Source organism: Galeopterus variegatus, unplaced genomic scaffold, assembly GCF_000696425.1.
Source record: "Galeopterus variegatus unplaced genomic scaffold, G_variegatus-3.0.2 Scaffold538, whole genome shotgun sequence".
In the NCBI taxonomy this organism is placed as follows: Eukaryota; Metazoa; Chordata; class Mammalia; order Dermoptera; family Cynocephalidae; genus Galeopterus; species Galeopterus variegatus.
In genome coordinates this window covers 458,720-484,638 of record NW_007726649.1, presented here as the reverse complement: position 1 = coordinate 484,638, position 25,919 = coordinate 458,720, and the positions used below count along the sequence as shown (strand labels likewise).

General features: G+C 37.9%; 1 protein-coding gene across 2 annotated transcripts in view; it reads left to right on the top strand.

Moving 5' to 3' along the window:
- The window catches only part of COL28A1 (collagen, type XXVIII, alpha 1), a 172,275-nt gene that overhangs the window by 87,558 nt on the left and 58,798 nt on the right, over positions 1-25,919 (top strand). For both annotated transcript variants that reach the window (XM_008569867.1, XM_008569866.1), the window contains 6 exons: positions 1,133-1,201; positions 1,815-1,883; positions 5,405-5,473; positions 5,584-5,652; positions 16,048-16,116; positions 18,424-18,492. In XM_008569867.1, coding sequence (XP_008568089.1) covers positions 1,133-1,201; positions 1,815-1,883; positions 5,405-5,473; positions 5,584-5,652; positions 16,048-16,116; positions 18,424-18,492 — 414 coding nt within the window. The remainder of the gene's footprint in view (positions 1-1,132; positions 1,202-1,814; positions 1,884-5,404; positions 5,474-5,583; positions 5,653-16,047; positions 16,117-18,423; positions 18,493-25,919) is intronic.

The following is a 25,919-nucleotide window of genomic DNA, read 5'->3' as shown; positions in this document are numbered from 1 at the left end:
AAATTAGGGAGCAGACTGGGTTTGGCCAATGGGTTGCAGTTTGCCAGCACCTATCTAGAGCAGTAGTTTCCAAACTGTTTTGATTATAAATCCCTGCCAGTAAAATTTCGACCACATGCCAGTATAGATTTGTTGTTTATTTTTTAATTGTAATTTTTATCCATAAACTATCATATTAATGTATGTTATGAAATTTACATAAATAATGCAAAATTTAAAAGGTGAGATAAAAATATATAGAGAAGTCCTAATATTTTCTTCTTATATACCAATGGGTCATTTTGAGCACTTCATGGTGTTTGGTGACAATTGTTTTGGAATAGTGTTTTTCAAAGTGTGGTAGTTACCTATATGAGAATCACCATAAAAATTCATGTTCCTAGGTTCCAGCCACTATTGGTCTATTGAGTTAGGTCTATTGAGTTAGAATCACTGGGGCTTGAAACCCAGGACCGTGCGTTTACCAAACTCTTCTGATAATTCCTCTGCTATTTATAATTTGAGAATCAATGGTCTAGATCCAGGTTGGACAGAGAAATTACCTGTTGCCCCAGATTGAGTCTTTCAGACTCAGTATTAGACCCCACCCCCCCAAAACAGAGAAATGTTTTAATTTTTCTGTTAAAAATTTCATTTTTTAAAATAAACTGTCTACTTTTTAAAAAGGATGTGAAATAACATACAATGGAAGACTGATATACCATGGACTATTAAAATAAAACAAAAAGGGAAAAAGTTATAAACTAAAAGTGTACCCTAAAACTTATGCTAAAGATAATTGTTACAATTTGAACAAAAAATTTCTCTCTGAGCTTCCTGGCATATAACACAAAGGGGAAGCACCATGAATTGCATAATTTTTATTAGCTAATAAAAGAATGTACAAGAGATGAAATTTTCCTAACATTTGGGAATAATAGAATACATTTATTAAAAAGTGCTGAAATCTTACTGGCCAATAACTTTACCAGTGGATTACAAAAGAGGCTCAAATTATGAAAATTAGTCTTTAAAACAGATAGAGGTCATGATATCATTTTAAGATCTGCAGACATTTCTATGCTTTTCCTAATATAGTTCCCATATATGGTTTTGCTGCTAGAAATATAGTGAGTATTTTGTTCTTTTTAAGGGTGAGCCGGGCATTATGGGCCCTTTTGGAATGCCTGGAACATCAATTCCTGGACCACCTGGGCCAAAGGTATATTTCTTGGAAATATTTTTTTCTTTTACCTGGATCTTTGGCAGTTGGAGGAAAAATAAATATATTGCATGATATCAGTGAACTAGAATTTTAGTTTTGGAAGGGCCCAAAGAAATGATCTAGTTCAACCCTGATATTTCACAGATAAGCAAACTAAAAGCCAGCAGCAAAGTTAGGACTAGAAACCAGGTTTCCTGCTTCTTGCCCCAAGCTTGTCACTTCACCCTGTACTTCCTCTCCAAATCCTAGACTCTAACACAGGTAAGAATTTATTATGTATATTTGGAAGAATCTACTAGGATTTAACATCGAGATGTCTGGCGGAAAAGAAATCCACTCAGTTTTAAGAGCATTTCCAGGCATTCTTACAGTCTAAATATTTGAGTCTAAGTTGCCACATATTATTTAAGTGGGCTTTCTCCAAACAGCTGTAGAGTCTTTACTGACAGGTTTTACTTAGGATTTAAAATTCCCCTCAAATATGTTAGGAGAATGTACTGAGGTGGATAGATTAAGCTCTTTAAAGACTGGCCTATCTCTTTTTTTTTGCTGTGTGCTCTATAGTTTCTCATGCAATCTCTAGCCTGTGAATGTTATTTGCAATGTACAGGGAGATAGAGGGGGACCTGGAATGCCTGGATTGAAGGGAGAGCCTGGACTTTCTATTCAAGGGCCAAAGGTATGCTTATTCATGTTCTCTTTCTGTATGTCAGAGAAATGAAGATAGATTTAATGCATGATAAGTTGATTGTTTTATTTGCAAAGTCTCTAAGTTGATGAACTAAAATGTAAGAATATAGCTATTCCCTTTTTTAAAAAAGAAAAAATTAAGAAATCAGGTAATTTATTTTTTGTACATGTGGGGAACAATGGCTCCTGTGGTTAAATTTCTGCTGACTAGATGGTTGTTTGGAAATGCTCTTTTCGCAATGTCTATGATATAAGGGATTGAGTGGTCTCTGGCCTCTTTCATTTATCAATGCTGACGAATCTGTTCTGCAACACATTGTCCAAAAAAGTGTGTGTTTGGAAGCATTATTGAATAAAAATTCCCCCTGCTTTGATTACTCATACTTCAGAGTTATTTCAAATGAAAATATAAATAATTATGGGAGAAACCAGCTTTAAGTAATCATATCTGGTTTTCTATGGCAAGGAAGCACCATTTTCCTGCTCACACGATCCCCAGCATCACGGCCAAATTTAACATTCATAACATTCTTAGGAGTCAACCAGATCATCTCTGTTTATGAGAACAGACTTCAGTACCCCATAATCAGCACTTTTAAAATAAACAGCATGTTTTTACATAGCTTTGAAGCTGGCTTATATTCTCTTCTATCAAATTGTCTGTAAAAGGACTCAAGTACTTACATCAGTGACTTTCAAACTTAAAAAAAGAAAACTTAGATTCATCTTCTAAATGAAATATAATGCAAAACCTATTATATAAAATGGATATAAATTGGAGTGGTTCTTGCTAAAGGTAAAGGGAGGATCCTGTGCCTCCACCGTTCTTGCTGCTTTAATAGTCTTCTCTGCTGCAGTGACAACTGCCCTAGTCTGTTGAGGACTGAAAGGGGGAGGGGAGGGTTCCTGGGGTGCAGGGTGTTCTGGGCTAAAACTGGGAAAATCTTGGGCAAACTAGGATGAGTTGTTCAGCCTACTCCCCAGACCCTGAGATACATGGGACCCAAGCTATGCAGACCACTCTCTACGGGAACCCAAGCTGCATAGACAACTCAAGGAGAAAATTCCGAATTTTCTAATGTGAAAACTACAGACATGGCTTTGATGAATTACGTTTGTGTGGCAATTTTGATATTGTTTGATAACTGTGTATTCACAATCCACAATTTATACTCATCTCTCTCTACTTCTCTTTGCAATAGGAATAAAATCCAATTAAATGTGCTGCTAGGCTTTATAAACCCCGCCTATTTTCTGCCAATGATTATTGGGCATTCCAATGATGGTGATGGTATTTAAAGATATTTGCCTCTTCAACCAAGCATTTTCCTAATGCCTTGGGCTCTAATGATACTCTTTCTGACATTCTTCCCTAATTCATCAGCTTTTTAATTTTTGGTGGGTCATTTACACCCTTGAACGTCTGTTGAAAGTTTTGGCATATTAGTTCAATTTTGTGTATGACTTCAGGGAGCTCCCAGACTCCCCCTAAAGCCCATTTGAAAATACCACATTTTGATTTTTGCTCTGATTTTTGTCAAACAAGAGAAATACTTCAAAGTGAATCACTTTGGAGGTGATTTTCTTGAATCCAGTACAGAAAAGCCAAATGGCAAAATTCCATCTATAAAAATATTGTGAGGAGTCCAAAATAAAAATCTGCCCGTACCCTTGCCCTCGATATTTCCTATTAACATTAGAAGTAACAAGCCAACTGAAATTTTTGCAGGAGAGAGGACAAAGATCTCTAGGAAAAAAATTTGTAAATTGTGAGTGTTTAACATTTTTTCCTTCCACTGTGGATGCCAGAGGTTAAACAATGACAGCTGCTGATAATTTGTTATAGGCTTGGAACTTAGAAATAAAAACTGAAAAGTGAATTTTGACTTCAGTTTTCTTTTCCTTTCTACTTAACCAGGGAGCAGTTGCTGATTTATTTGTTCTTGACCCTCTCCTTGTGTAAGCATGGAGAGAAATGAGAATCTTATTTTGGGACAAGTCTCGCATGTGGATGTTTAGAGCTTTAATCTTAAACATAGTTGGAATAGCATAAAAAATTGCTTCTGAGAAGTGACCAGTCCCTATAGTTGGGGATATACCAAAATTCACCTTTCCTGGAAACCTCATTCTTGCTCTCTATCATACAACTTTAAGAAATCATCTTGGGTTTTGTTGATGATAAACAGTACATTAAATTTTTGTAAGTGGCCACATATTCTCTAAAGATGTTCATTTTTAAGGTTAACCACATAAAACCAGTGTCTTAGAAATAATAGGAAAAAACAGCTCTTGAATTCATAGTTTTCAAACTAAATTTAACTCATTGCTTAAAGGGTATGCAGGTTTTTTCCCTCCCCAAATCAATCATTCATTTATAGGAGTAGAATTAGAAAAGGTTTTTGGGAATTGGGTTTTGGGCAACATTTTGGCTTGGAAAAATGGCAGTTTGATCTCGGAATTTGCTTGCATGTAAGGAAAGTACTTGAGAGTCCTGCCACTTTTTCTATTCTTGGAAAACAAAGGTCTGCCTGTTGTTAGAGCTCCCTCCTAATGTAAAAAACCATACATATTTTAAAACATAAACAACTGTTTATCAAGACAGGTGATGCATATTGACAAGGGCTGTAACAGAATAGAATTTGGTGTAAAAAGAAGTATTACTAGTTTTAAATATAACAGGCTTATATTTAATAATCTTCTTCTAAAAGATTCTTCATTTTTTTCCCCTCTCTTCCCCATTTACTTTAGCCAGAAATTTCTTTGACTTCCATTTGTCAGAGAGTTACACATCTCAGAAAATTTTGTTGTCCAAAGGACAGCAACATCTCTCCCTGCTCTCTCTCTCTAGGAGGCTAATGGCTGCTACTAAAAGTTTTTGATGCCTAAGGTTATGACTGTAAAGCAACGTTTGTAACTTTTTCCTAGGTCCCAAGATAAGAATCATATCACAAACTCTCAGTATACTATCCCTTCATAAGTTGTTTTGTAAAAGTTAATCTGCTTTTATTTTTTATTTGGGTTTATTTATTCCCCATGTCATTTGGGCCCCTTTGATGAAGACAATAGATTTAACACAACAGTAGGTAGCATACACTTATCTTCTTCCACACTCAAAATTTTGTATTCTTTTCTACCCTCATACTGTGCTTACTGTTTTTCATTTTTATGCTTCTCCCTGATTTATGATGCACTAACAATTTGTACTTTCTGAAATTTAAATATTAGCAATAATTTTCTCATTCCCATGAAGTGTGTCTCCCATAGAGGACTTTGTCATGGTTTAGATATATTCTGTCCATTTATTCCATGCTTCCCACTGAACTCAAGTGGATAAGACTTATGGAGAGCTGTCGAGTTGCCATATGTGGCAGGATTGCCTCCTAAATTTTTCAAATTATTACTTTGCACTTATCAAATCCATCTTTCGCATATAGAGCTGGTGTTGTGCTTATGTTTTGCGAAGTGTTTCATAGTTTAGTCTCATGATATCTGGTGTTGGAATTTACCCAGGGTGCCCAAGGCCCTCGGGGACCAGTGGGTGCTCCAGGACTCAAAGGCGACGGCTATCCTGGTGTGGCTGTAAGTGTGGACCTTATTTTCTTTCCTTCCTTCCCCCCCTCTGTCCTCCCTTCTTCTGAGCACTGCATACAGCAAGGATGCTCACTCCCTCCCTCATTGTGTCATCTCAGGGACCTCGAGGATTACCAGGACCCCCTGGACCAATGGGTTTACGTGGACTGGGAGACACTGGAGCAAAGGTAAGGTTTTAAAGTAGGCAACAAGCTAGCTTGTAAAATATACCTACAGGTAAGTGACATTGGTAAAGGTAAAATTTTGTTATCAATTACAATAGAAAAGTAGAAGTATCTGAAACAATTCATAAGTCCTCATCTCTGGACTTCCTGGGGAACTTGCACTAATCTGAAGATACAGAGTAAATTTATGGTTTTTTCCTCCTGTTTCTCTGGTAGCTGCTCTCAACGTTCCTTTGCTGTTTCCTCTTCCTATACCAAGAACAGGGTTCAGTTCAGAGCCCACCTCTCAGCTCTAGTCACATTCTCTCCCTGGGTACTTTCATCCAATCCCATGGCTTTAACTATCCATGCACTGATGGCTTCCAATTTCTATCTCCCCCCCACAAACTCTGGTCTCAAGTATCTAGTTTCTTACTATATATCTTCTCTTGGATTCTTCACAGACACCTGTAACCTCATATCCAAAACAGAACCCTGACTTTTGCCCCATAAGCCTGTAGACTGCACTGCCATCTACCTTATGCTCAAGTCAGAAGATCTGAGAGTCATCTTTGTCCCTTCCTTTTCCTCTCTTTTCTCCACATCTAGTCCTTTGATAAATCTCATCAGTTCTGTCTCTAAAATGTATCTTGACTTTGGCTCCTTTTCACCTTCTACTTCTACCGGGCAGACCACCATCACCCCTTGCCTGGTCTTCCTTCTTTCCCCTCTGCCTTTCTATAACTTAGCAGGCAGAGTGTCTTTTAAAACAGCAAATCAGATCCTATCCCATTCCTTCTTAGGAACACTCTGGTGGTTTCTCTTTGTACTCAGAACAAACTCCAACTCTTTCCCATGGCCTACGAGGTCCTTCACAGCCTGATCTCAGCTTCTGTTCATTTCTCCCTTGTTGCCTACATCCAACCCCACTGGCCTGCCCTATTTCAGCTCATCTGTGCTTCAGAGCTTTAGCTCTGCCAGGATGGTCGATTCTTAAGGCCTCAGCTCAAATCTTACCTCCCTGACAACCTGTACTAAAAAAATCACCACCACACCCCCTGTGTGTTTTCTAGGTAGCATGGATCACTGTCTGAGGTCATCTTGCTCATTTATTGCTCTGCATATTCCACAATAGTGTAAATTTTCCTGAAGGCAGCTCTTTGTTTTGTTCCCTCTGGATTTCCTGACACCAGAAGTAGGTGAACGACCCAATAGGAGCTCTGTAACTTATTGAATGAATGAAAAGTGAACGAATGATCAGTACTACTCTAAAGGAGAATTGTTTTCTTAGAAATATATCTAGTCACTTAGTATTTCTAATGCTTCCAGGTCATTCGAGAGAGAAGATGTATATGTTCAATGCCAACTTTTCATCTTGGTTTTTGTCTCTGTCACAGCATTTAGGAGTGACAACACCTTGACACTGCTCCCCAACAATGGGCAGATGCCCTTTTCCCCTTTCCCAGGTAGAATGAGAGACTGAGAACCCATGGCACTAAATATCATATCTGCAGGAGATCTTGGTACCTGCTCTATCTCTGTTTCTTGGGGGTAATTATGAGGATAAAGTAAGAGGATGTATCTGAAAGTGCTGTGTAGACAGAGGAGACAAACCTGAGGTGCTTTGATCATGGTTCTGGTTTGGTTTGACTCAGGACCAAATCATATCCTTGAATAAGCCTCAAAAGTGTCAGTAAACCATACTGAGTTTGGATGTTGAGGTATTCTCTTTTCTTTAAGGCATAGTATCTGTCAAAATGTTAAAATTAAAAAATAGAAAGAGAAATTCAATAGGTAAATTATTTTCTGCTCTGAGTGAAACATTGGTAAAAACTTTTGTTATTATACTGAATATTTTCTTAGGGAAGTTGAAGCTTATTCCTCTTTAAAATAAGAAATGAAATAAAATATATTAAATTATACTGGAATGTGTTTGTACTCCAATGGAAACAGGTGATCATTTATATTTTTACAGCATAGATTATTAAGAATTTTATTTGTAAGTATGTGTTACATTATATTAATTATTCTTTTATGTTAGTGCTTTACATTTAGCAGTAATGATAAAGACAGGCACTTAGGCATAGATAAGAACATTTTAAAGTTTGACTCTTGTGGATATTCCACTCTGATTAAGATACAGACTAAAACATTTATTAGATAATTTCATATACCATTTTCCTCCAAAAGTCCCTGTTTTTGCTTTCATATACATTTTAGGGGGGAAATCAAGAAAAAAGATATTCCTTGAAAATTTTCATCCTGCCTATTTTTTTTTCTTGGAACGGTCGACACATTGCCAGAAGATGTATCTTAATTGAAACTCACCCATCTTTGTTAGCCCACTCAGGAGGCTGAGCGAGCAGCAGCCTGCAGCTCACTTCTAGCTGTGGGCAGAGGGCAGGCAAGAGAACATGACCTAGGACCTACCTCTGTCTGCCCAGCTCCCTCTTGGGGCCTCCTCCTTCTCTCTGCTGCTTTTTGTCTCTTCTCATAGAAAGTGTGTTATCCAGGATATCTCTAGCCCCAGAAAGAGATGTTAGGAGAGAGAGCTGATCTTAGAATCAAAGGAGTTTAGACAATAAACTGGAAAATAAAGGAAATTCTAAAAACAAATACCAACTTATAAATAAGTTTCAAAATCATCTCTCCTTTTTCAGAGAGGCCTCAAAGTCTCTATGTGGCCTTTTTGTCTGAAGAAAACCTTTGGAAACACACGCACACACACAAACTGGTAAAGAAAGGGAGATACTTTGAAAAGTCTAATTACAGTTAACTTGGTAAAGTGGAAGTGAGACTCTCAAAATACCAAAAATTGTCAATGATAGCAAAAGCACAGGACCCAAAAGTGTGCAAAATTCCTTTATTTCCATTTTGAGTTAAAATGACAGAGAGGTTGTAAGTGTGTGAGAATGTGTGCGTGTTGGGGGGGTTAGTGTAGACATATATATCCCGACATGTTTTTCATTTAAACTCTGTGTAGTCACCTTAAAATTTTGGCTTTAAGGCATTAACTTGCAAAACAAATGTGTTTTGAAATGAGGAAACCATTAAAGTCAATGATTAATTTATGATGGGTTTTTGTGATATTTGGTTAAGGTCACATGTGTTTAGCATATGACACAGACATTGGAATCAAAGCTTCTATGTTTCAAAATGTATAAAAAGCAGCCCCTGGCATCTAGCACCCTTTCACTGCTTAGTGGTTTTTACCCAAGTGGAAAAATTCTGTACAACATCAGTGGTTATAGTCCTATATATAATTACCTTGAATTTAATTCACATTTTGGCAAGACCTTCTGAGATATTTCCAAAATTATTGTAAAAACTATAGCTTTCAAAAAGATAGTAGATATAGTTTTAAAATCCACTTTTGAAACATCCTGGGAAGAGGAACTGACAATTTGGTCCCCTGCTAAGTGGGAAGTGCTCATCCAGTGTCCTGACCCGGGACCCAAACTCCTGGCTCAAGGATGGGGAAGGTAGCTCCAAGACCCTACCCATCACTGCTTGCATTTCTTCACTGGAGCCCTAGAGACAAGGAGGACCCATTATGATTTGAAGACAATCATGATATAAATCTTATCTTCCTTTGAGAAGCTGCAGTTAACTGTTTGGTTCTGTATTTTCACCTCCCAAGACTCAAGAGGCACATATAGCCCAAGGGCTGATTCCCTGATGTCCTTGTGTGTAAGAGTTTGTTTCTGGCCTTATAAAAGATGATTACAGGGGTGGCTTGCTTGATCTCCAAAAGGGCAGGTGCATCCTGCCACACACCTCTCTTGGCTTTTCCAGCCCCACTCAGTGTAATTGCTCATTACAGGGAAAGCCATGACCTTCCCCAAAGCCTTGGAATGACTGAATTTAGGCCAATCCTTGCACAGAGGAAATCTAGCCTGGATTTTGGGACCCTCAAAGGATCTCCTAATCATCAAGTGGTTGGAATAAAGTCTGTGGGCAGAAAAGACTTGTTGGATTGTCTTATTATATTTATAATAATAATTATTATAAAAATAATAATTATTGTAATTATTATATATTACTCAAATATTTCCAGAACATCATGGCATTTTTAACAATGCCCCTGTTTTATATATGAGGAAATCAAGGACCAGAGAGGCTGAACAACTTGCCTCTTCACAATATAAACATTTTTGATACTATATTTATTTTGTGTATGGGAGGGAGACTTTGAACATGAATGAATAAAGACTAAATGGATGAATAAGTCAGATAAGAATGACTTACCCTGATCCACAGTGCTCAATCTTCAGTGCTGCCCATATTCTAACTATCTCAGCACCGTTTTGTGCACAGTTGGATTGTTTCTCTTTCCAGTCTAGATTTTCCATTGTTAAAACTTAAATTATGTAAACATTAAAGAGAAGCATAAACCCAAACCCAAAAGAGTTAAACATTTTTCAAAAACTTTTAAATGTTTGAATATTGTAAATACATGCTTTATTTGACAAAAGTGGCCCATAGTCATAAATTAAAATGCAAGTCTATGTAAAATTCCACCGAGTATCATTATTCTAAAAATGTTCCCAGCATCTGAATTGTCCCTCTGTTCTCTGCAATGGCTCACATATGTGAACACCACCAACAGGCGGTAGATGAACAGAGGACCAATTCACACAGAGATACATTAGGAATTTGTGGATTCCACTGGCCGACATAGACTGGACAAGGAACTTCATTTTGAACAGTGCCCAACAAGGAGGGCTGGCCTAGGAAAGACTTAACGATAATGAAGTTAAGGGTCTGTGATTTCAAAGTGGACTTGAAGAATCCCACCTCCCTATAATATGATGGCAAAATTGTTACAGGCCAATCAGCTCAAAACAGGGCTTATTAAAGCCAGAGCCAAATAAAGTCTGAATGCCTAGCAGTTTTACCTATAGATTTTAGAAAATGTCATTTTCAAGACCAGGAAGTCTTGACTAGGTGACTTTTCAGGGTTAATGCGCAATTCAGTTCTATGCATGATCTCTAAAATCTGAGCTGCACTCCTTTCTACCTTATGACTTTCAATATTGCTTTCATCTCTCCTTGCATTTTTCCTAGTGCTGCATTTCTCTTTCCAGGAGTACATCCATACATTCCCTTCAGCCCTGGAGACAGACACTAAACCCCTTAACATTTACCGCCCACATCATCCCCAACACATTTTTATTTTTATCATGCAGATTTAGAGGAACTTTCCCCCAGTGGAAAATTATATTGAGTATCAGTACAAGAGAGCCTGTTCTTTGCCTTGTCATTAGGGACAGTATCAATTTTCTATTTTCAAGGTTTCTAACTCAGCTAAATAAGAAAGATTCTCCTTCTCCAGTGAGATTCTTGGCACAAGGCAATCATTTGCTCATCTTTGATGAGTTGATTTTGAGAAAAGAAAGAAACAATCAACAACAAATCCACCCAAATCCTAAAGCAAGTTTTAAAATTATTAGAGACTATGAGATGTGGCTGTTTTGGGGTAAATATTAAAGCTCTAGGAGAGAAATTGATACCAAGAATTGAAATTGTTTTAAATACTTTGAAATTTAAAGCTGAGAAAATAAAAGGAAATGTGATAACAGTTTGAGAACTTTGTTTTCTAGAAACTTCTTAATCATCTCCTCTTCCCTGTGATGATCATGCTGATAATTGTTAGTCTCCCTTTTCATATTAAAAGGCATCAGTGAGAAATAACTGAGTGGTATGAGAATGGCCAGTCAATAATCAATACACATTACCAACATCTGGGTTGTCTGTCCATAAGCTCAGAATAAAGCCTTTAAAATTTCCATTGACATTCTGGCAACTACGAGTGAAGTATTTGAGAGTTACTAAATGGTGACATATGCCGGATTGCATCATTCATTCCAGAGTGGTGCTATGTTTGTGATAGTTGGGGGCTTTGTGATAGTTGTAACTAATGTTACATCTTAATTTTATTGTAAAGCCAGAAAGAACCATTAAGCAGCTGCTAATTATCACTTTGACTACTTCTACCTTATTTTAAAACTCAGCCATTTCTTGGTTTCATCATTTAGCAGAATCTTCAGAGTACCATTCCTTAAAAAATTCTTAAGTGGCTGATTCTTCTCACAATGAATTCAATTTGCTTTTTATTGTCCCCAAAGTAAAAAAGCAAGAAATCACTTTTGAAACAACTGTAACTTGCTTCCATAGTCCTCTCAAAGAGCAGCAAGGGCTTAATTGGTACAGAGGGAGAGATAGTGATTAAAGCCTTATTAAATGTGTGTGTGTCAGGGGAGGGAGAGATGGTTTAATGGGCTGATTGTTCTCTCAAGTATTGTATTTAAATTTTATAAAATGTAGAAAGTATAATGGGCTGTTTCCTTGTTACTGCGCCACCTTGAAACCTCTGCCACTTATTAACTGTGTGACCTCAGCACATCATTAGACCTCCCTGAGATGTAGATCCTTGTCTGTGATTTGAGATAATAGAGCCTACTTCACAGGGTGATTCTGAGAAATTAATGGAATTATGTACACTAAACATTTTTTTGAATTCTAATATGTTAAAGTATTATAATTAGTAGTAGTAACCATAGTATGCATTACTCCAACAAATCAAGTACACTGTAAAATGGATGAAAAGAGAGATTAAGAATTTGTGTAGATAGCAGATCTAGAATGATACCAATTAAAACATTGGGGTAAACCACAAAACCGAGGAATGGCAATGATGGGAAAAAGAAAGGGGAGGCCTCAGACAGTTGAATCCATGTGCAGGTCATGTGGGCCTCTTCTAATCCAGGTGGAGTTTTTTATAATCCAGGATGTTTTTTTCTTCTCTGTGGGAGAATGTGATTGACCTGATGTAAGAAAAGGACTTTCATAACCACATAGTCATAGTCCTTGCATTGAATGACAGCTGGAAGAAAGTCTATGGAGAAGTTAGCGTCTTGCATCTAGTCCCAGCCAACATCAAAATGGGGGAGGGCTCTGGAGTCACACCTGGGTTTGAACTTCTTCAGGCCATGTGGCTTTTTGGCAGTTATGTATCCTCTCTAGCCTCAGTTTCTTAATCTGTAAAATGGAGTAAGTTGATGTTGACAGGAACTTGATAGATAAGAAAATAATGAAAAGTACCTGCCAAATAATAAACTTAATAAGTATTAATCACTATTTATTATATTATTTATTATAAGTTTTAATATTAATCAAGGCAAAGATTATTAATGGGAAAATGAATGAACATGAGTGTGTTTGGTCTCCTCTTTTTCTTTCTTCTAAAAAATGAAGGCTTCAATGTATGGTTACTAGAACCATCACAAGATTACATGTGTTTTTAAAGGAGTTAAAATTAATCACTCTGAAAGGTAATAATCGAGGTAAAACTGTCCCTGAGTCATCTGTTAAATTCACACAAGTACTGCAGACAGTGCTAAACTTGGCTATTTCCTGTGAAAATGAAAGGAATATCTTCCATCTAGAATTCCTTTTGTGTGCCAAGAGGAAGAGATAAGTAATCTAAACAGTGAGTTATTCTTTTTTTGAGGGAGTAGATGCAAGGAGGTAGGGGTAGGGTTTAGGCTATGGTCTTATGAAACTGATGGATGTGGTTGCAAATGGCAACTCTGGAATTTGCTTGCAATCTGTTCATTATCTTCCAATACAAGGGCTCCCTCTGCAGGCTCCAACAACTCCCAGATGTTGTTAGGAAGGCTAAGTCCAACTATGCAAGAACCTGTTATAATTTGTTTTATTTGTGAGTGTCACTCTATTGCACTGACAATAAAACTGCATATCTGAAAATATCACAGGTAAACACACTTCTTCTCAGGTACTGATGGTGTTGCATTATGGCAGAACCGGTGCTGTTGAGTGGCGAAGTCAGATCTGCCCAGGGTCCTCCACGTTTACCAGGTATCGTGGCCTGACATGGACACATGGCCCATGGAACAACAAAATACACAATGCACTTTCAAAGACCCCACCATAGTGGTATATGTATTCCCCACCCATCCCCTCACTGTATTATTCTGAAGCAATCCCTAGACATCACCCATATAAGGCTTTAGCCTTTGTCTCTCAAATATAAGAACTCTTTTTAAAAGCATAAGTGCAGTACCATTACCAAACCTAAAAATTATTAACAATTTCTTAATATAGCAACTATCCAGCATTTCCAGCTCATCTCATAAATTTGTTACCGGTTTTGGCTTGCTGGATTGGCATCCAAATGATGTCCACCCATTGCATTTGACTGAGATATCTCTTACATATTTTTAAATCACAGTTTACACCTCCCTCATGCTTTCCTTGCCCTTTCATTGTGAATGTGTTATTGGTACTTGAGGATTTTGCTGATGATATCCTCATGATGTTGTTTACCATGCTTCTCCACCTCCTGTCTGTTTTTGTAAACTGGTAGATCTAGAGACCTCTTCAGATCCAGGTTTAGTTTTTCTTGGCCAGCATGTTCACAGGTGGGGTTGTATGTTCTGCTGCATCACAGCAGGAGGCACCTGGTGTCTGGCCATATCCTTTCCAACCTCCTCACCTCATCACAAAGGGCAGAGGTGAATACAAACACAGGAGACGAAGCCATCATATTCGGGGTGGGGTTGGGTGATCGGGCAAGAAAAACAATTATTTTTAATAAAACCTTTAGTGATTCTGGGTAAAATCTACTTAAGTATGATTATGTGTTCTGTTTGGTTGGAAGGCATCAAAATGTTTGAAAGAAAAAAGACACATCCCTTTTCAGAAGGAGCAGAGTATAACAGGAGGCACTTAGGTGGTAAACTTACAGACATTCCCTTGATGGTTACTTCAGAGGTACTAAAGAAAGATAATAAAAATGTATATAATAAGGACATTCATGTTCTCTACTTGGAGCCCTTGATGTTGGAATGATCATTTAAGCTGGGCGGAACTCGAGGTTACTTACAGTGGGGAAGAGCTGTTGAGATAATTAGTACCTGCAGACTCAAAAGCAGCTAAGTACTAAATGAAAGAAATAAAGACAGGAGACCAACATCATAAATGTACTTTCTGTCTCTATAGGTTTACCTTTTCTGGACAATTCATATAAATGGAATCATACAGTATGTCTGGCTTCTTTCATTGACAATAATGTTTTTGAGGTTCATCCATGTTATAGTGTGTATCCGTGGTTCATTCCTTTTTATTGCTGAATTTACCACATTTGTCTATGCATTCACCAGTTGATGGGCATTTACGTTGTTTCCAGTTTTGGGTTATTATCAACAATGCTGCTAAGGACATTCATATGTGAGACTTTGCAAGGACATATGTTTTCATTTTCCTTGAGTGTATGCTTAGGAGTGAAATTTCTAGATCATGTGGTGAATTTATGTTGAACATTTTAAGAAACCGCCAAACTGTTTTCCAACAGGGCTGTACCGGCTATTATGAGGGTTCCTGTTTCTCCACATCTTCCAAGCCCTGCCTTTTAACAGTTGTGCAGACTTAGGCAAACTTCAGTTACCTCTTTAATAAAATGCGTGGGTGGGGAGCTGACATTCACCAAGTGCCCACTCTGTGCCAGTTGGTGTGGCGTTGTGATAGGGGCACTCACATGCCTTGTCTCACTTCGTTCTCCTCCCTGTGGAATGCGGGTATTATATTCTACATAACTGATGAATTTACTGAGGTTCAGAGAATTCATGTAAACTAGTCATCATTGTAATGCAGAATTATTGTGAACACTAAATCATATAAAATAACACATTTGAACACATCTAATGTAATCTTGAGCATAAAGAAGGTGGCTAAGGAAGAGATTTTTATTTCTTTGCTTCTTCCCATCATTAGTATCTCAAGTAGGTCTAACCACAGGCTTTGGCCTACTTCATCATGTCCCACCACTTTTCTGGTAATTGTTGCCTTTTATGAAACCGTCATGCTTTGGAGAAACTGAAAAGCCTTTATAGAATTTACCCTGTGGTCACAATCACTCTAGTGGCAGAAATAGCATAGAGCCGATTCCTAACTTAAATAGCATAATCTTTGTTGCATAAAAGAATAAAACAACTAGTATTCAGGATGTGGTTATATCTCTTAACGGTTGCTTTTTATTCCAGTCTCCTCTTTCATCCTGTGTTCACAATAGCAGTAATTACTTTTCCAAGTTCTGAAGGGAATTCTGAAGAAAGTATGTATTAATGTTGCCAAGAAGCTAATTAACTTGATTGATTTGAAATGGACCTATATCAGTTGGTCTGAAAATTGCCTACGTGGCAATAAGAAATGAAACAGAGAGATAAGACACAGTCTCATAATAGGAAAGAGATCTCAGAGAAAAGGGCTCAATAAATATCTTAGTCAAATTGTAGGGGGTTTTAATTTTAAAAAATATATTTGAAAATATATTTTAGCATGAAATAAATAAAGTTTTTTTAAAAAAATCAGTTATTGTCATTCATTGTGTCTTTTCAGGGAGAGCCTGGGGTCAGAGGTCCTCCAGGTCCCTCTGGGCCTCGGGGCATAGGAACCCAAGGGCCAAAGGTGAGTCCTGAGCTGTGTGCCGTGTGAGGGTCAGATTCCATAAGTGACCACCAAGTAAACAGTAACTTCATTGTAAGTGTTCATTTTGGTGTTGACTTTTTCTTGATTACTGATGAAAAATCTTATTTTTCTTATCATGTGAGCTTTCAGTAAAATAAAATATTTATGTATATAGGCAAAGAAATTACCTCTCAAGTAGTTGCAAAGGGCTCAAAATGTTTCCCGGTTTCTTGTGCCATCATCAAGAAGTACATCTTTGCTTTGGCCAGAAGTGCCTCAGGTGGCCTTTTAACAGGTTGCCAGCTAATGTTCCTATTTTGCCACGTGTGCTGTGTCCATGTAAGGAAAATGGACAAATGGTCAGGCTTCCTCAGGTGTTTGGAATCTTGCCGAGCATGACCTAGTCTGATGTAAATATGTTAACTGTGCATGCACACCCTGGTGTTTCTTGGCTATTGTCTCATGTAAATATGTTAACTGCGCACGTGTGTTCAGGTGTTCCTGGGTTATCTGACAAGTATAAAGGACAAACGGCTCTGAGCCACATGGCCCCCAGGACGGCATCAGGGTGGCTGCTGTGGGTCTGCTGCTAGTTACCTGAGTGTGTCCAAATAAAGCACATCAACTTGGTCAGCAGCTCTCAGGATCTTTCCAATTACCTAGCTGTGATCTGCCTGTGAGGGGTCTGTGACCCAGCCCAACAGTCCACTATATCAGGGCCTCACTGCAAGGGTCTGGATTTATTGTCCCCAGGAAAGATGAGAGGAACTAACTTTTGTCTTCTTTGCCCTCATTTCTATGTCTCCTCCTTCTGTCTCCTGCATTTTAGAGATGATTCATCCTATTATTATTTTAATCCAGTGTTTCTCAGAGATTTTGCCCTCCCCTTCCTGCCCCGGGGGAACATTTGGCAACGTCTGCAGATATTTTTGGATATCACAACTGGGAATGCTACTGGCTCTAGTGGGTAGAGCTAGGGATACTGCTAAAAAATCCTACAATGTACAGGACAGCTTCCCATAATAAAGAATTATCCAGCTCAAAATGTCAGTATTGCCGAGCTTGAGAAACCCTGTTTTAATTGTTCATTCACTAGTTCAACAAATTATTTTTTTGATTTATTTCAAGTAAAGTAGCAGGCATGTTCATCAGGAAAACAGGTGTCAATGGGCCACTCATTACAAATTTCAATTTCAAATAGGTGTATTCACACTCAAAATGCACAGAAGTGTACTAGAACCCCATTGTTAGGAAAGTGAAAAGGCTTTATGAGTCAAAGATTCTATTGAGAATCCCAGTATTACCTAGATTCTTTGTTTATCCCTTTTTTGTTCATCAACTCCACTTTGGCAGTAGGCTACTTTTCTAACCTTACAGGTAACTTTATGCAGAGGAAGAGCACCCCAAGGTTTAGTAGTCACTATCACCAGGTGATGGGAAAATGGGTCTATTTTTCTTCTTCATTGTTGTCTTTATTTCTGTTTTAAAAATGCTTTTGCAATGAGCAAATATTCTCTTACATGCAGCAAAAAGCTTTTCTCACAGTGGAAAGGAGACTGACATACAGTACTTTATATTAACCTAGCATTTTTTCAAAGCTTGTTTCATTCAATGTTAATTTAGGAACTTCTGGGAAAAACAAAATTAAACTAATTTCTTTATTCTGAGACTTCTTAGAGACTTTAATCTACTATTGTGCACTAGAGCTGTCCAAGGGAAAGCACATATTGTTTTCCAATTTTTTCCATGACAAAGTCTTTCTGAGAAACACAGGGTCAGCTTGTGAACACATACTGGGAAATGCTGCACTTGCTTCTTGTTTCATCTATACATTTTCTTAAAAATTCTAGCACCAATCCACATCAGTATGCACTGATCTTTCACTGCGGCCCCAGTGAGTTGGCCCTCCATGTTGAAATGGAGCAATGCATTAAAAAGGCTGCATAGAATCTGAGTCAGTGGTTTCCAGACTTGGTGCAGGCTGCCCTGGAGTCCCGGGGCTGGTGTTCGGGCAGTTGGAGGAGCCCAAGAAGATAAGCTCCTGAGCCTCCCCTTCTGCTTAGGCTAAGCATCCCTGCTTACCTCTTTATTTATCTTTGGATGATATGGAAGATTTTGTTTGCCAGGGATTCTGTGGCTTAAAAATATTTAGGAAGACACTGCTTTAAATAAGATAGGAAATAGCTTATGGGCAGTGTGGAGGTGCTAACCCGGCTGAAGTAAGGAGGCGGAGAGCTGTAATACTTGCGTTGTTTCTCCCTCAATCTTCTGACACTTTATCTTCAATTTCTCCTCATCTTCTTTCAGGGTGATATTGGGCAGAAAGGCTTGACTGGCCCTCCGGGCCCCCCCGGCTATGGATCACAAGGAATTAAAGTAAGTGAACATGACTGTGCTGGAGTCACCTCTCAATTCACCAGGATGAGGGGAGAAGAGGTTGTAGATAACACAAAATTTGGCTATTATGAAATGATTTAATGTGAACTTAGCAGTTAAAATCACATCTAGTATTTAGAGACATCATCCTGAAGGGTAAAAATGGTCTAAGTATATTATTTTCACAAGTGTTAAACGTTTACACGGATGGCTTGGTAAAAATTTACCTGTTTCAGTGGTTTGTTGTTCTCCCTGGTTTCTGAGCTGAGTAGAGAATGTGTGCTCACCTGCAGGTTCTCTCGCTCTCTCTCCCTTACCTTCATCTCCTGAACCCTCCGTTCATAGCACTTCCCAGTCTTAGTTCACAATGAAATCACCTGGGGAGCTTTTGGATGACACTGGTGCCCTACCCCGGAGGAAGGGAATCTGAATCTCTGGGGGTGGAGCTTGAGGACTGTGGTTTTAAGAGATCACTGGGGAATCTCCCTGATTCTCTTGAGCAGCCAGGGTGAGAACCACTGCTCTAGGCCCTGAGTCTGTGTGACTGGAACTCACGGCCATCTGCATTCTGCTTTGTTTCTGCTCAGCAGTAACAAGCCTATCTAGCAAGCTGGGACTCAGGGTCTCCCATGTCTTAGTAGACAAAATTTGACCTAAAAATTACTATGTAATTTCAAACAATTCCTTTTTCTACATCTAATATGTTGATTTTTTTTTAAAAACTGGCTCACTTTCCCTCTCTCTATCCCCCTCCCCACAATAAACTGTTTTTTAATTGTTTTTTTAAAACCATGCTTAAGCTTAGAAACTGAATAATTCATAACTAGTAACAATGGATAATTGAGTTTGACCCTAAAAGTGAAAAGATTCAAAATAAACTTTCCAATAGTAAAACTTCTTAGTAAGGAGACAGTAGGAGCTTAAGATAATAAATGTGAATATTCTCTGTTGAAATTAAACTACCTACTTCTATGTACAGAGAGTGAGCTTAGCTGAGAGGAAAACTTGCTGAATCTGTGTTAAGTCTTCCAATGAATCACGTAATGTCAACTTAGTCCTCATGGAGTTTACAGGCTGTAAAATAACCAGACTTTGAGCTCCAGAGAGTATGGAGGGGTGGCACCATGGAATGAACTGGGGTTATAAGGGAATGCAGTGTCCCTGCAGGGCCCCGTAGGTCACAGTAATGAGTTTGGTCTTAATCCTAAGAGCAATTGAAAGTCACAGTAGGGTGACCTGATCAATTTAGAAAAGACTCATTCCGACTACCATCTGTACAATGGATGGTCGTGGCTAGAAGGCATATGGGGTAGAGGGGCTTCCTTTCTCTGTGTACTCTCCTGATTCTCCCTGTGAAAGTATGATCTTCTGGGAACCTTCTCCTCCTGCCTTTCCTGGGGGAGAGTCAGGAGGGAGCAGAGAAGGGGCAAGATCTTGAGGAATTCTTTTATTTGCCAAGTAACCTTGTGTGGCCAACTCTTATAGAGGCCAGGAGAGGTCTAGTGAAAGGGTGGGCCATCAGGTTAAAAAGCCAAGTATGGGGACAGACAGAGACAGTTTCCTTCTCTCCACCCTTGTTAATCAGTTCCAGTGTCCTGATCAGCTCTGACATTTCCTTAGTACTTTTTCTTGGAGGATCAGGAGGTCCTTATATAAATAAGATTCTTGATAGCCTTCCTTGACTTTAAAGAGTTTCTGAGGTAGAGTTGTGGACTGGGCTGTATATAAACTCATATACATAAACTCTTGCTATACAGATATCCTTTACTTATTGAAATAATTAGCTTTTTTTTTTTTTTTTGACTGGTAAGGGGATCACAACCTTTGGCTCGGTGTCATCCGCACCATGCTCAGCCAGTGAGCGCACCAGCCATCCCTATATAGGATCTGAACCTGTGGCCTCAGCGCCATCAGCACCGCACTCTCCTGAGTGAGCCACAGGGCTGGCCCTGAAATAATTAGCTTCTATGCACTGGCTTCAGTTCTTCCTTTGGGCCTGAACATGATGGATCAACCCTGGCTGACAGCACTGTCCATGTAGTTAGGCTGTGCCAAAGGATGGGCTGAATGTTTCAGGCCTAGCAAGTTTGTTATCAGTGTTCAAAAATAGCCTTAATGACATGCTGGGGAATCTGGTGAACACTATCTGGAAGAAATCTCATTATCTCCAAAGCTGACAAACAGTAATGATCATGGAGGTCATATGGTCACAGACCTAACAGATAAACCTCTGAGACATCTGGAGCTCGTAAATGAAGGGAAACTTAGGGTGCATGACCTCTCCCCTCCATCTGTATTCTGACCTCAGTGGTGTAAGGGAAAGAGAATGTGTCTTAGAGCCACTCAGACCTTGGCTTGAATCCTGGCTCTGATTCTTTCTAGTTGTGTAACCTTGGACAAATCATTTATCTTTGTTGAACCTCAGCTTACTTATCCTTAAAATGAGGATAATAAAGCATATTTTACAAGGTATCATGATGATAAAATGTGTAAAGTGCCTACCACACAGTAGTGAGTACTCAACCAGAGCTTAGGCTATGGAGTCAACAGATTTGAATCAATGGCTTCTGCATTTGCTGAGTACTGCATCTTGGCCTCAGTTTCCACATCTGAGCAATGAGGATAGTAAATAATACTGAGTAAATCAATGTACCATTTTCTAAAGTGTTTGTGAGGAATAATTGAAATTAAATGGGATAGTATGCCTAATGCATTAATACAGGGCTCACTACATGGTTATACTCATCCATGCAATAAATATTTGCAGTTATTCAGATTATTTTTTCCCCCTGCTTTCCTTGCCTTTCTGGTAGTCCCTCTTGTGTTTTCCAGGACAAAGGCCTAGAATTCTGACATTCAAATGATTTAAGGCTCTTAAACATAATATATTGGTTGAATTAGATAATGTAGACCTGAGTCGCATGCCAAACAGACCCCAAATGTATAGGGGCTCAAACATAATAGAGGTTTTTGTGCATGTAATAGCGTAATGTGAGTGTTCATAGTTGTTGGGCATCTTTTCTGCATAGAATTTTATTTTATTTTTAAAATTTTTTATGAGTAAATCTAAGTGTATTCATCTGGATATAAGTTTACCATATACTGTTTGAGGGCACAGATTTAGGTGCTTTAAGATTCAATTTTTTTTTTTTTTTGGCCCAGGAATTTTAGAGGGCATTGTTTTTCTTTTTTAACCTTCATCACAATGTTATTTTATTTTTTGATTTTTTTATTACTGTATTTATCATTATATAATGCAATCATTTTTTGTGGTTATTTACCAATTTCCTGCTAACCCCTACTCCCCTTCCCTCTTTCCCACCTCTGGTGGCCTCAGTTCTGTTCTCTCCTTTTGAAAGTTAAATGAATTATTGTGGTTGTTGTATCTTTCTTTATTTTTTTGTTTGTTTATTATTTTTTTAGCTCCTAAACATGAGTGAGGACATGCGGTATTTCTCTTTCTGTTTCTGACTTATTTCATGTAACATAATTTTCTCTAAGTTCATCCATGTTGCTGTGAATGGCAGAATTCAATTCCCTTTTGTGGCAGAGTAGTATTCCACTGTGTATATATACAACATTTTCCTAATCCAGTCATCTGACGATGGACATTTAGTTTGGTTCCAACTCTTGGCTATTGTAAATAGAGCTGTGATAAACATGGGAGTGCAGATATCCCTTTGACATGATGATTTCCATTCCTTTGGATATACATCCAGCAGTGGGATTGCTGGATCCCAGTATGGCAGTTCTATCTGTAGTTGTTGAGGACACTCCGTACTGTTTTCCATAATGGCAAATTTATAATCCCACCAACAGTGTAGGAGGGTTCCCCTTTCTCCACATCCTTGCCAGCATTTGTTATTCTGTCTTCTTGATAATGGCCAGTCTGACTGGCATGAGATGATGTCACAATGTAGTTTTGATTTTGTTTCTCTGATGCTTAGTGATGTTGAGCATTTTTTCATGTGTCTGTTGGCCCTTTGTATATCTTCCTTTGAGAAATGCCTACCTATTCAGCTCCTTTGCCCATTTTTAAACTCAGGTTACATGTTTTTTATACTGTTAAGTTGTTTGAGTTCCTTGTATATTCTAGATAATAATCCCTTGTTGGATGCATAGATTGCAAATATTTTCTCGCATTCTGTAGGTTGTCTTCACACTGTGCAGAAGCTTTTTAGTTTGATATATTCCCATTTGTTTCTCTTTTGTTGCCTGTGCTTTTGGGGTCTTATTCATAAAATCATTGCCAAGTCCTACTTCCTGAAGTGTTTCCCTTGTGTTTCTTTTAGTAGTTTTATAGTTTCAGGTCTTATATATAAGTCTTTAATCCATTTTGAGTTGATTTGGGATATGGTGAGAGGTACAGGTCAGTTTCATTCTTCTATGTATGGATGTCCAGTTTCCCAGCACCACTTATTGAAGAGGCAGTCCTTTTGCCAGTGTATGCTCCTGTTGCCCTTGTCAAATATTAGTTGGCTTTAAGTATGTGGGCTGATTTCTGGGTTCTCTGTTTGGTTCCATTGGTCTGAGTGTCTGTTTTTACCAGTACCATGCTGTTTTGGTTACTATACCTTTGTAGTATCATTTGAAGTCAGGTAGTGTAATGCTTTTGGCTTTATTTTTTTTGCTTGGGATTTCTTTGGATATTTGGGGTCTTTTGTCATTCCATATAAATGTTAGGTTTGTCTTTTCTATTTCTGTGAAGAATGTCATTGGTATTTTGATGAGGATTGCATTGAATCTGTAGATTGCTTTGGGTAGTGTGGACATTTTCACAATGTTAATTGTTTCAATCCAAGAGCATAGAATGTCTTTCCATCTTTTTTGTGTCCTCTTTAATTTCTTTTGTCAGTTTTTTGTACTTCTCATTGTAGAGATTTTTCACTTCCCTGGTTAAATTGATTCCTAGGTATTTTATTTTTTCATGACTTGTAAATGGGATTTTTTTCTTGATTTCTTTTTCTGTTGTTTTGTTATTGGAATGTAAAAATGCTACTGACTTCTGCATGTTGATTTTGTACCCTGCAACTTTACTGAAATCATTTATCAGCTCTAAGAGTTCTTTGGTAGAGTCTTTAGGTTTTTCTATATATAGGATCATGCCATCTGCAAACAGGGACAGTGTGACTTTGTTTTTTCCAATCTGGATGCCCTTTATTTCTTTCTCTCAAGTGATTGCTCTGGCTAGTTCCTCCAGTACTATGTTAAATAGAAGTGGTGAGAGTGGGCATCCTTGTCTTGTTCCCATTACTAAGGATGATATTGGCAGTGGTTTTGTCATATATGGCTTTTCTTGATTTGAGATATTTTCCTTCTATGCCTAATTAGCTGAGAGTCTTTATCACAAAGGATGTTGAATTTTGTCAAATGCTTTTTCTGCATCTGTTGTGATAATCATATGGTTTTTGTCCTTGATTTTGATGGTGTGATGTATCACATTTATTGACTCAGTATGTTGAACCATCCTTGCATCTCTGGGATGAATCCCACTTGATCATGGTGTATAATTTTTTTGATGTGTTGCTGTATTCTGATTGATAATATTTTTTGTTGAGGATTTTTGTATCTGTTCATCAGAGATATTGGCCTGTGGTTTTCTTTTTTGTTGTATCTTTGTCTGGTTTGGGTATCAGGGTGACACTGGCCTCATAGAATGAGTTTGAGAGAATGGCCTCTGTTTTAATTTTTTGGAATATTTTGAAGAGAACTGGTATTAATTCCTCTTTAAAGGCTTGGTAGAATTCAGCAGTAAAGCTGTCTGGTTCTGGGCTTTTCTTTTTTGGGAGACTACTGATTACTGCTTCCATTTAATTGCTTGTTATTGGTCTGTTCAGATTTTCTGTTTCTTCTTAGTTCAGTCTTGGTAGTTTGTATGTGTCCAAAAATGTACCCATTTCCTCCAGGTTCTCAAATTTGTTGGCCTATAGTTGTTCATAATAGTCTCTAATGATACTTTATATTTCTGTGGTATTGGTTATAATGTCTCCTTTTTTATTTATTGTTTTTGTTATATGGGTCTTCTATCTTCTTTTTTTAGTTAGCCTAGATAATGGTTTGTTTATTTTATCTTCTCAGAAAACAACTTTTGTTTCAGTGATGTTTTGTATCATTTTTTGGGTTTCTATTTCATTTAGTTTTGCTCTGATCTTAATTATTCCTTTCCATCTACTAATTTTTGGACTGGATTGTTCTTGCTTTTCTAGTTCTTTGAGGCATAGCATTAGGTTGTTTATTTGAAATCTTTCTATTCTTTTGATGTAAGTATTTAATGCACTAAACTTCCCTCTTAGTACTGCTTTTGCAGTAACCCACAGGTTTTGGTATGGTGTGTCTTTATTTTCATTGGTGTCAAGAAATTGTTGATTGCCTGTTTAATTTCTTTTTGGACACATTGGTCTTCAGGAGCATGTTGCTTAATTTCCATGTGTTTGTAGAGTTTCGTGAGTTTCACTTGTTATTAACTTCTGGTTTCAATTCATTGTGATCTGAAAAGATACTTGAAATGATTTTAATTTTTAAAAATTTGTTGAGACTTAATTTGTTACCCAACATATGGTCTGGCCTGGAGAATGTTTCATGTGCTGATGAGAAGAACATATATTCTGTAGTTGTTGTATGAAATGTTTTGTAGATATCTGCTAGGTCCAATTGGTCTAAAGCATAGTTTAAATCCTGTGTTTCTCTGTTGACTTGTTGCCTAGATGATCTGTCCAATGCTGAGAGAGGGGTGGTCAGGTCCCCTACTGTTATATTGGGGTCTATCTCTTTCTTTAGGCCTAATTGTGCTTGCTTTATATATCTGGGTGCTCTGGTGTTGGGTGCATATATATTTATGATTGTTATGTCTTTTTGCTGGATAGATCCCTTTATCATTATATAGTGGCCTTCTTAGACTCTTTTTATGGTTTTTGATTTAAAGTCTATTTTATCTGATATATAATAGCTGCTCCTGCTCATTTTTGGTTTCCATTTGCATGGTATGTCTTTTTTCATCCCTTCACTATTAGTCTGTGTGTGTCTTTACAGATGAGAGAGTCTCTTGAAGACAGCATATAGTTGGTTCTAGCTTTTTAATCCAATTTGTCAGTCGGTGTCTTTTGAGTGGCAAGTTTAATTCATTTACATTTAGAGTTGTTATTGAAAGGTATTGTCTTACTCCTGGCATTTTATCAAGTGTGTTGGTGCTTCTAAAAGAAAACAAAAAATAAGGGTGGTCTCCATGGCAACTTCCAGAATTTCCTGTCATTCTCCTGTCACTGTGAGCACAGACACCTGAGCTTATAAGGACTGGGTTCAGCCCCATCATTTCTTTTGTCCTATCCTAAAAAGAAAACCTTAGAGCCTTGATAATCTTAATTATTTCAAGCAGCATCAGGAGCACCAGTGGATGATTTAGAAATTGTCTGTGTAGACAGGTTGAGTAC